This window comes from Mustelus asterias, chromosome 18, assembly GCF_964213995.1.
Source record: "Mustelus asterias chromosome 18, sMusAst1.hap1.1, whole genome shotgun sequence".
Taxonomy (NCBI): Eukaryota; Metazoa; Chordata; class Chondrichthyes; order Carcharhiniformes; family Triakidae; genus Mustelus; species Mustelus asterias.
This window is the reverse complement of record NC_135818.1, coordinates 34,407,654-34,419,707: the sequence shown is the minus strand read 5'-3', so window position 1 is coordinate 34,419,707 and position 12,054 is coordinate 34,407,654. Positions and strand designations below refer to the sequence as shown.

Here is a 12,054-nt window from a genome sequence, read left to right as displayed (position 1 = left end):
TAATTTTAGCTTTTCTTCCAGTAATATCTGTAGAAATGGTGAATATGGCTAATGACTATACTCATCAACATAGTGGTAAATATCATTCCTAATTATGGAAGACAAATTACCCATAAGTTAAAATTATTGCCAGCTTTAGAACTCTGCAGTCCTATCATTATTACATATTTATGCATTAAGCAATCTTAACATATAAATGATAAACACTATGATTACTCTTTTTCCCTGCCGAGTAAGAAAAATTAAATATCCCCAATATTTCAAAAATATTGTTAGAAAACATGAAAATGTGTTATTTCCACAACGAACATGGCTGTTCGGGAAAGCAAAACTGGGAGTATTTATTTCAAAAGTGTCAAACTCTGCAAAGCATAAACTGAAAATGAAATTATATCCTAATCATTAGAAAAAGCACGTACCTCCAACAGCTGCCATTTGTCTTTAATTCCCTCTACCTTTTCAAGGATGTCACAGGGTAATGAGCTACCAGCTTGTCTCAGAGATGCAATCTTCTTCAGTAAGTGCAGTTTCTTAGGAAGCCACATTGACATCTCCATACTGTATCCCTGTAAAACAAAATGGTCCGTAGCATTACACGTCCATTTGAAACACCTTATTTTGAATTAAGTATAAACTGCATTTTATTAATTTATAAACAGGAAATTGTCAATACAAATTGATTTTAATTTCTTTAAAAATGTCATCAATATAAAAGTGCTTGAGAAATTATGCACCTTTTCATGATAAGAAAATATGGGGAGACAGTGGCATGGCGTTAATGTCAATGAATTAATCTGTCATCCTTACCTGGTCTGGTGTACATGTGACTCTTAACTATCCTCTGAAATGACCTAGCAAAGTTCAAGGGTATTTTGGGATGAGCAACACATATGAGCCTTTTAGTATGTCCAAATCCCATGAAAGAATAAAACTAAAAAACAGGGAGAACTGACAGAAGAAGCATTATTGTGAAAAATATTTTAAGCAGTAAGCAGGTTTTATGTAGTTCTCCAAAATTGCAAAACAGGTATCGTTTTTTTAAAAAACTTAGCGAAATGCAGTGTGGCAAGTTGTAGTTGAAGTATTTTCAACAATATTAATGATACACTGTTACCTTTGAAAACAAAATGGGCCGTAACTTCCGTGGAATGGCAATCACAGTCGGATTGGCACTCTGCTCCCAGTTACTTACCCTGACATACAACTACACCTTTCTCGCCCAACTTGGGCCGAGTGCAGAAGGTGGAATGCAGCTCGTTCCCGAGGCCGTGTGTTGAGGACAGTTGAGTCAAAAGTAAGGAAAATACAACCCTTTTTCTAAGGCACTTAAAGGAGATAATTTTAAAAGTCCAGCTGCCTTGAGAAGCCAGGGAGCAGCTAAGTGTTTAAAGTAAGTGAGTAAGGTTGAAGGGAAGGATGGTCATTGGAGGGTGGTGAGGTGCTGAGTGGCAGCGGGGGGGCTGGTCAGAGGTGGGATTAGGTGGTCAGTGGGAGGGCCAGGTGATCAGTGAGGGATGTGATCTGGTAGTCACTGGGTGGGGGGCGGGGGGGTGGTCAGTGGGAGGCTGGGGGGTTGTCCAGGTGATAAGTGGTCTGTTTGAGTGGTCAGTGGGTGCTAAGTGGGTTGGCGTCAGGTGGCCAGTGCCAGGGTCATTCAAGGATTATAATTCTTCAAACCTTTTCCAGGTAACTATTGCTGTAAGACATTTGGAACCATCTGAAATTTGCAATTTAAATCGGAGTGAGATGTTCTAGTGTGAAAAGGGTGTTGCGGGGGGGTGGGGAAGGAGGAATTGGTTCTGCCAATCACCTTTGGAGTAAATCCCCCCACCCCCCTCCCCGCGCTGCACTCGGGTACAATGCCCAGGGACCATTAGTTACGGATTACTGATACTATGACATCCCAAACATTGTTAACTCTGCAGACCTCACAACATTCTCTTTAAAACAATTCATTCCCAGGGCTACCAAAGTGGAGATGGCTGACTGCAGAAAACCACTAATTTTTCTTGTTTCATTTCACTTGGCAATCTTAAAATCACCTAAATGTCATCAAAACTTCCTGGAATTTTAACAAGCTATTTCATTCAATCATTTTGTATTTTGATCAATGTCTAGTCACTTTAGGTTTCCCTAGTTAAAGTGTCTGTAAGTTTGGCTGTGCTTATTTATATTTATTAGGCTGAATTTTGTTAATGGTTCTGATGAAAGATCATTGAAATGTTAAATCCGTTTTCTCTCCACAGATGCTGCATGACCTGCTGAGTATTTCCAGAATTCTCTGTATTTATTTTATGACTGAAGGTTCTTTTTTGTGAACGTCTGATATGTAGATTAAACTTATCTTACAGCTAGGGCTTCTGTTTGTCTGAAATGAGGTGCACACAACATCGGGATTTATCCCAACTTATTCAAAAACTTAGGCTACTGTCAACATGAATCTACGTGTAGATGCCCCCAGGGGATGAGTAAAGATTGGATTTGCATTTATACAATGCTTTTCAAGATCTCTGGATTCAAAAGTTGTTCAAAGTCAACAAAATACATTTGTAAGTACAACTTTTGCTGCCATATAGGGAATGCAGCAGTCAATCTGCACACAACTCCCACAAACAATGAGATGAACCACAAAATGACCTGTTCGAATTCTTTGAGAAGAATTAGATATAGCTCCTGGGGCTAAAGGGATCAAGGGATAATGGGGGCAAGGCAGAATCAGGATATTGAATTTGATGATCAGCCATGATCAAAATGAATGGCGGAGCAGGTTCAAAGGGCCTATTCCTGCTTCTATTTTCTATGTTTCTATGTTAATTAAGGCATAAATGTCAGTCAGGACATTAGAAGAACTTCCTTTCTTAAAAAAAACACGTTGGGATGTTTTACATTGATATGAGAGAGCAAATGGGGTCATGTTTTAATGTGGCCCAAAAGGGGAAATTAACATTCATAAAAATAAGACAAATTAAGTCCAGTAATACAAATGTGTCAAATATAAAAAATATTGGAAAAGCTAACATTGGGTTGGAAGAAGAGGGACAGGTAATATTTCTCTTCTTCAGCTGTCATGTTTTAACTTGGTGATCATGGTTCGCTAACTGTCACAGTCTTTGGATAATTGTCAACATCTTGGTGCGGTTCTCAAATCTTGCACACATCCGTTTTGCTTCTTAAGCTGTTGGTGTATTTCCTCCTTTATTTCTGGCTCCATTGCCAGATATTCAAATTTCTGTCTCCGAAGTGTGTGCCCAGTGAATTCTAGTTGGCCCCTGATGGTCATCTGTAAAAAGGTTTACCCTGTGTATCTATTTTCCTCAAAACTTCCTCATTATTTGTGTTGTCCAATTAAACCTCAACTTATGTCCCAGAAACCTTCATTTATCTTCCATTGTCTTGTTTATTTTCCAATGCTCCCATCCATATAGTATCATTGATCAGATGTAACACTTCAGTAATCCCATGCTGATCTCATGCTGCTTTTCATGGAAATGTTCTAATTTCCAGACTCTGACATTTTTGCAAAGGTTTATTTAATTAGTTACGTGCTCCCTGACACGTTGATCACTTTTTCAATCTTATGAACATAGAACATAGAACAGTACAGCACAGAACAGGCCCTTCGGCCCACGATGTTGTGCCGAGCTTTATCTGAAACCAAGATCAAGCTATCCCACTCCCTATCATCCTGGTGTGCTCCATGTGCCTATCCAATAACCGCTTAAATGTTCCTAAAGTGTCTGACTCCACTATCACTGCAGGCAGTCCATTCCACACCCCAACCACTCTCTGCGTAAAGAACCTACCTCTGATACCCTTCCTATATCTCCCACCATGAACCCTATAGTTATGCCCCCTTGTAATAGCTCCATCCACCCGAGGAAATAGTCTTTGAACGTTCACTCTATCTATCCCCTTCATCATTTTATAAACCTCTATTAAGTCTCCCCTCAGCCTCCTCCGCTCCAGAGAGAACAGCCCTAGCTCCCTCAACCTTTCCTCATAAGACCTACCCTCCAAACCAGGCAGCATCCTGGTAAATCTCCTCTGCACTCTTTCCAGCGCTTCCACATCCTTCTTATAGTGAGGTGACCAGAACTGCACACAATATTCCAAATGTGGTCTCACCAAGGTCCTGTACAGTTGCAGCATAACCCCACGGCTCTTAAACTCCAACCCCCTGTTAATAAAAGCTAACACACTATAGGCCTTCTTCACATGAAAGATTTTATAATCACAAAAACATTAGTTGAATATAAAAAACAAATTGATTAGGCTGCATTTAGATTAGATTTCACAATTTTGGCTGCTTTCCTTTAAGGAAAGTTATCAACACTCTGGAGAGGATGTAGAAGAGATTCACTCAAATGATACTATGATGAGAGGCTCTAAACAGACACTAAAGAAACTGAGAGTCTTTTCACGAGATTAAATAAAGGACAGTGGGAATATGATAGAAAGTTTTAAGTTTATTTATTAGTGTCACAAGTAGGCTTACATTAAAACTGCAATGAAGTCACTATGAAAATCCCCCCCTAGTTTCCACACCGTGGCATCTGTTCGGGTACACTGAGGGAGAATTTAGCATGGCCAATTGTGATGTTACTGTACCTTTAAAAGGTTTTTTAAAAAATCATGGTCACAGCCTTGGGTGATGTTATTGCTGGAAGGAGGAAAAAAAAATTGACTGAAGTTTTTCAGCTTTCAGTTTCATTTTGGCTGCAGTGTTAGAAGCAATCTTAGAAGCAAGCTGAAAAATAAGTCTCTTTCTCTCTCTGTTTTGCTTTGAAAATTTTACCAGTTAGCTGAAAGACAGGCGTGTTGCCATGCTGCAGTAAAGAATCTATGTTTTGGGGAGCTGATCTGACTACAGACTGTTCTTAGTTTTCAAGATCATTTGAAGTCAGCATTCAATCCAGGGAACTGAATTCCAGTATCATGTGAGCTTTAGCCTGTGCAGTGATAAATCTGTTTAAAGGGTTTTGTTTATTGGTTTTGATTGGAACATCGGATATATATTGGTTAAGGGTTATACATTATTGTGGTTGTTTTGTTTTTGCTTGTAATTGATAATAGTTATTGATAATTTTCTTTCCGTATATGTTAACTATATTCTTAAATAAACTTTGTTTGATAAAAGCTCCCTATTGGGTCTTTTGAATCACACTTGAAGTGGAACATATCATGCTTATCCTAACCAAATTCAAAATGCAAAACTTATGATTCAGGTGGGCTTCATAAAACACTTTGGAGTATCTAACCTGAGCCATAACAATTGCAGGCTCATCCGGGATTAAAATCTATATTTCTTGATTGATTTGGGATTATTGAACTCAAAGACAGTGAGTGGTGAGTATATTGGTGTTTTCAGGTGTTGTGTTCAGGTTTAAATAGGGAATGCCTTGTGAAATAACGGCCCTTCCAGGGCTAAGAAGTTCCTGGGGGTGGAGGAAGTCACACAAGGTGGTTTACGAAAGGTGACTAAAACAAAAACATTGAAGTTGACATTGTCTGACAGCGTACGGAAAGGAGAGATAATTGTGGCATAAGCTCAGCATTTAAAATTGCCAGAAACAGAGTCAGAGTCATTGGAGTTGGAGTTGGCTAGAATTCAATTACAGCTTGAACATGAAACAGAATTAAAGCAGCTTGAATTCAAAATAAAGGAAAGAGAGACGGTTGTGAAAGAAAAAGAAAGGATAGCCCTAGCAGGACAAAAAGCCAAAGAGAGAGAGACAGATAGAGAGGTTAAAGAATGCTGCTCGCCCCTCCAGCCCAGCAACACATTGTTCATAACCCCTCACAGATTCTAGAATGGTAATACAGCCCCCCCTCCCCATCATCCCCCCACTCACAGGCAGAGACCCAGAACCCGTGCAGTAGTGGCCACAGACAGTGCTGCTTTAACGTCCCTGAGACTGCATCACTGTCAGTTTTCACAGTTTTAAGCAAACCGCCAATTGCAGCAGTGCGGTGCTGCGTGCACTAGGACCATGAGTGATCCCTGTGATCCGTGGTCAGCGCTCCGACCCAGGTCCGTGCTGAAAGTCCGCGGTTGGACCCTGTGAGCAACAACAGCCCCCCAACCTCCCACATACGCTCGCAGCCCTCCTGGCCCAAAATGCAACATGGCCGCCACGAAGTAGCCCCCTCTGAGCAGCATGGAGCAGTTTGGTCACAGGGACTTACCTCCTCACTCGCCCACACTAATGCAGCACCAGACTTCAACTTAAATAGAAGAGGTGTTTTCCAGCCTGATCCGGTTGCGGCGAGTGAGGTGGTAAAGGCAAGCGAACTGGGATGATTGGGCATGAAGGTCTGTTAATAACATTATGATGAATGCAAAATCATGTAAATTGATGTCTCACCTGGTTTGGGTGGGCTCCCAATCGTGCTGATTTTCTTATCGTGGTAAAGTGGGAACCGGCGCTAAAACGGGCGCCATTCCCGATAGACGTTTCACGTCCTATTTTATGACATTTTCGCGCCCGTTTAGTCATAAAATCCCACCCTCCTCCTTCGGTCCCATTTCACTGAGTCAGCCAGGATGCACGACAAACCGTGCAGCAAGATTTCCAAGAACTTAAGATGAGCCTTCACTGTGGAAACTTCTCTTTCCATTGACAGGATTCTCTTCTCCGCTTCATCCATTCTTTTAAGGATATCTTGCAGTTCCTCAAAATGAGCACTAAAAATCTGTGCCGGGGAGCCGAGATTGGTGTCCACAACTTCATCCGTAATAGCAGCCATCATAGAATTCCTACAGTGCAGGAGGAGGCCATTCGGCCTGCACCAACTCTCTGACAAAGCATCTTATCCAGGACCACCATCCACCTTATCCCCGCAACCCCACACATTTACCCCACTAATCCCCTAACCTACACATTTTGGGACACTAAGGGGCAATTTAGCATGGCCAGTCCAACTAACTTCCACATCTTTGGACTGTGGGAGGAAACTGGAGCATCCGGAGGAAACCCATGCAGACCCGGGGAGAACGGGCAAATTCCACACAGTCACCCAAGGCCAGAATTGAACCCAGTTCCTGGGTGCTGACAGGCAGCAGTGCTAACTGTTGTGCCACCCTATATCTCGATGCCAACAGCATCACCGAAGCATAGGCCCAACCCTGGCTGTCTCTGATCGCCTCGATCAAAAAAGGATTTTCTTCACTTAACCTAGCTCTCCTTTGCCAAAATCTAGCCAGGATCCTCCAGGAACATAGCACAGACTATATACATCACAATCAGATAATTATGGGTTATGCATCAGGATTGAAAAAACGGATTAAAAGATGGGTAGCACCTGAGCTTGTGAAAACACAGGCATTCCTGTGCTTAGATCACGTGACCCCTCATGTACAGATTCTTAATCCTGATAAAAGGTTTCTATGACCTTCTCAGCCATTTATTTGTAATAAATAGCTAAAGGCACATTCTTGGGAGTCATATCAACCGAAAGGTTCATTCTAGAAATTTTTTCATGCACATTTCTTTCATGAAAAATATCAAACTGTCTCCAGATTGTTTGAAAATATGCTGTACAAGATTGAGATTGTTTTTACATTCAGACTTAGCAGTGCTGCAAAGTAAACATGATAAAATTGGTATGACATATGAAAACGTTATTTTAAAATGTTGTGAATGTAGTTTGTGCCACCGTTTTCTTTCCTTATATTAAACGCATGCTTCTGTGTAACAATTTTGGCAAAAATTGCATCAAAAAATATTGCCAAGTTTAGAATCAGACAAAGCCTTGAAATACTCTTAATTGTCACCATAGTGACCACAAAAATAAGCCATTTTCAAACTAGCACAGAAAACTGACTTTGACATATTTGGAAAGTTCTTAGTTTTCTTCATTGTCAAAAGAACATGGTGATGACCCATCCTCCGGCCAGAGAAGAAAATGATCATGGAAATTTTGCAGTTCTGGTATGATTGTGAACATATGAAAACATCTCCCGATGTAAATTCTATTCTAGAGAACTCTGCACGATCTTATTGAGTGTTGCCAGTGTCTGGAAACAATGCTGTGTTCAGAGAGAAAGTCAGAAAGATGCCTGAAATTATGATGCATTTAATCCACAAAAGGGAAAAGACTGCATGGCCATGTTATATGAACTTTTCCCCAAAGTTGCCCGAGAATTCAGCTGTTGTGATAAACTTTGAAGTGGGAAGAAGAAAGGTTAGATGGTAGTGTTCAAAATAATGCACTAGGAGCACACATTGAAAGAAGGACCTTATGTAGTTTCTCTGCTGACCAGAGAGAATGAGAATGTGATAGAATCAATGCATAGTGAAAGCTAACACTCCCTAACAGAGGTTAGAAAAGGCAATATATTTTGAAGCTGACTGAACTATAAGACAATTTTGTGATTTTCTGTTGCAACTCATAATTAATAATCATATAGCAGTAATTGGTCTTATAAAGCTACAATATAAAAAGGATTATAACTTCTAAAAAGCATCAACATTTATTTCTGAAAGCAGCAAAACATAACTCCAGTATTTACTATCTGTAGTCTGCCTGCTAAGATGCATGGCGGCCTCATAGGAAGCCCATGTTTCATGTCATTCAGTGATGAACAAAGGCCCTTTCTATTTTGCAGTTTGTGCACTCATTTTACAGGCAGGAATGGTCATTTATTAAACTTCAATATAAGAAATGTGAGCATTTTTTATTTCTCGTTATTGTTACTAACGTTATTGAATATAGCTGGTTACTAGACAAAGATTTTCAAATACAAAATCTAGAAAACAGCTAAAGTCCATTTTTAATACAAAGGGGCACACCAATAATTTCAGAATATGAGAACAGTTCAAGAACCGACATATTTCCTTTTGTATAGTAGTAATGGGATAACTTGATTCCGAACACATTTACTTCATGATCTTTGAAAAGATTAAAGAATTGCAATGTCATTTAAAATTGCCAGAACTCTGCAAGCAAATTACATTTGAGGTTCTGAATCAGTTTTTTTCTTTGAGCTGATTCCATTTACACGCATTGGAAATCACATTACATAGCCCATGCATTGTTAATTGGACATAGATTGCATTATCATCATTATAAATCAAACTCCAAATATCAAAATGAATTGCAAATTCACTAATAGGAGATCATGAACCAATCTTTTTAAATATCTTCCATTAATAATTAAATTCAAATTATATTACTCTGAAATTCTCTTATGAAGGCAGACAGCTTATTCACTTTGACCCTGCTTTAAAACTGCAGAAATCTTCCACCAAAGTAGCAGTTTTTCACGTGCAATTATTTCAAAAGATTAATAGTTAAACGAGAGAGTTGAAGGAAAAAATAATGATCTGATTTCTCTGAAATATGGACAAAGACAAGTACGAGTGAGAGTTTAAGGGATCAAAATAGCACTTTCTTTACCTTCTGTAAATGAGGCATGTATATTGCAATGAGATGTAAGTCACTTTGTTTAATTGAGTCTTTAGATAAAGTATGATTCCACATATAAAAGTGTTTAGATAGTAATTTGACAAATTGGAAATTCTTTAAAGGACTTTTGATGATATAGATTGCTGAAGACATGCAGAGGATATTTAACTTGTTAGAATTTTTGTCTCCACAAAGGTTACATTATGATTGATTAATATTGCAATATAGCCATTTATCATTAGCAATAAACATTCCTGTTGATTCATGTTGCACAGCCAACAACCAAAGAGTTCAAGTATTAAACTGGAGTGTTCCCACTGCTCAAGATTCACAGAATGAAAAGAAGCAGTTGGAAAAAATAGCAGCAATCATTTAATGCTGATGACCTCTGACAGGCTCACAGCTCTTCTATCTGCACAAAATTTGCATGGGTTGTGTGTGCATAGGAACAATGTAACCTAAATGGTAGACAATCTTTATTATAATGAAGTGGGTGTCAAGGTCAATGTAAAACTGCGATGATAAATGGAGTGCTACCAGGCAAGAGGAGTCGCACATGCAATGTGATGCTTTCACTTAATTGTTGCCTGAAACACATCGAGTTAATAAAACATAGAAAATATTTTATGCCAATTAGCTTCACTTTAATACACTAATGTATTAGAAGAATCTCATAGATAGACGGCAGCAAGTTATTTTTGAAAAATCTGATTATATAAAAATCCTATGTTCTAGAGTGCAAGCTGGAAGAGAGTAGTTCTCTGCTGCTAATCAGTCGCAGAAACTGTCATTATGACTTAAGCAAGTTTGTGATTATGAATCAGTTTTTCCCCCACTTTATTTTCAGGTTCTCATTATAACATAACTGAAAATACAATCCCAAGTATCAATTACATAACAGCTTCATCAAAGATGGCCTGAATCTCGCATAACCTTTGTTATTCAATTGGCTGCCTAGCGAATTGAAATAAGGATCTGGAGGAGTGACAGGTTGAAAATATCATTTGTTGTTAATTTTCCAATAATTAGTTTATTTTAGGAAAAACGGGCAATGCCAAATTCCAACCAGTTCATATAAAGCACAAAGCTCCTAACTTAATTATCTCAAAAATCAAAACACATTTTATTTAGAATCATAGAATCCCTACAGTACAGAAGGAGGCCATTTGGCCCGTTGAGTCTGCACTGACCACAATCCCACCCAGGCCCTTTTCCTGTAACCCCAAATATTTATCCTGCTAGTCCCCGTGACACTAGGGTCAATTTAGCATGACAATCCACCTAACCCGCACATCTTTGGACTTGTGTGTAGCTAACACAACATCATAAACATGGCTGAGAAAAATAGACAACAGGATAAGTTGGCTCATTGAAGCAGCTGTGCAGCAAACCACAGTATGGTACACACAAGTGAAGGCCTATCATTTTCAATACTTTACATTCCTAATGACAGGCATATCACTAAGGTCGGCGTTGAGTGTAGGTGATTCATTTTTGCACAGGAAGGGTTGAGAAAATTGGAGAGAACATTCACCTACACCTTCATAGAATCCTACAGTGCAGAAAGAGGCCATTCGGCCTATCGAGTCTGCACCAACCACAATCCCACCCAGGCCCTATCCCCATATCCCCATATATTTACCCACTAATCCCTCTAACCTATGCATCCCGGGACACTAAGGGCAATTTAGAATGGCCAATCAACCTAGCCCGTACATCTTTGGACTGTGGGAGGAAACCGGAGCACCCGGAGGAAACCCACGCTGATACAGGGAGAATGTGCAAACTCCACACAGACAGTGACCCAAGCCAGGATTCGAACCCAGGTCCCTGGAGCTGTGAAGCAGCAGTGCTAACCACTGTGCTACCGTGCCGCCTCTTCCAGAGGTTAGAGACTCACTGCTTTGGAAGAAACTTTCTGAGCAACTCATTTGAATGCCCAATTATTGCAGAATGTGATAGAAGGCAAAAGACAATAAGACAAGTAATCTGATGCGAGTGGGAAGAATTCAATTAAAACACAAAATGTTTATAAAATAATTGTTGATAAGTCTAAGAATGAAAAGAGGTGTCAAGCTGAGGCTGGAGGAATAGCCACAGGAAGCATGGGAATGACTGAATCGTCATAGACCTCACTGGGCCACCTGAACCGGACTACATTTTGGGTGGCACTGGTAAAAAAATTGCAAGGAAATCATCTGCATACAAGGGAAACTAAAAAGGATTAATAGATTACCAATCTTCAATTAGAAAGGCACAAGTAATGTATACAATTTCATTACCAAATCTGATGCATAAGGAATTTCACAAGAAGATGCATTGACAACATTGATTAGATATCATGGGTGAAATTTCCCCCCAAAAAAACTAAGTGTCATAACAGTGAGAACATCGGATGACATGCGCCGATCCATCAGCACGCTCTGCATCACAATCGCCCCACACTCATTCACAGGTGCTGGAGGAGAGCTAAACATGGCAATGATCGGCCATGCAGAACGCTCGGATGCCATTTCACAGGGACGCCCCAATCTCACAGTGCACTAGAAGACCCCCTCCCCCCCACTGACATTGGAACCCCGCCCCCTCATCAGCGGAAAGTTTCTCCACCCCCCTCCTTGACACAGGTCACCACTATTGGGTCCC

The 12,054-nt window shown here is 40.0% G+C and overlaps 1 protein-coding gene across 10 annotated transcripts in view; it reads right to left on the bottom strand.

Annotated features, from left to right (window-relative positions):
• The window catches only part of akap6 (A kinase (PRKA) anchor protein 6), a 414,790-nt gene that overhangs the window by 118,804 nt on the left and 283,932 nt on the right, over positions 1 to 12,054 (bottom strand). For all 10 annotated transcript variants that reach the window (XR_013500015.1, XR_013500016.1, XM_078233730.1 and 7 more), the window contains exon 9: positions 420 to 566. Coding sequence is in view for 8 of the 10 variants with exons in the window: in XM_078233730.1 (XP_078089856.1) it covers positions 420 to 566 (147 nt within the window). In the remaining 2 variants the exon portion in view is untranslated. The remainder of the gene's footprint in view (positions 1 to 419; positions 567 to 12,054) is intronic.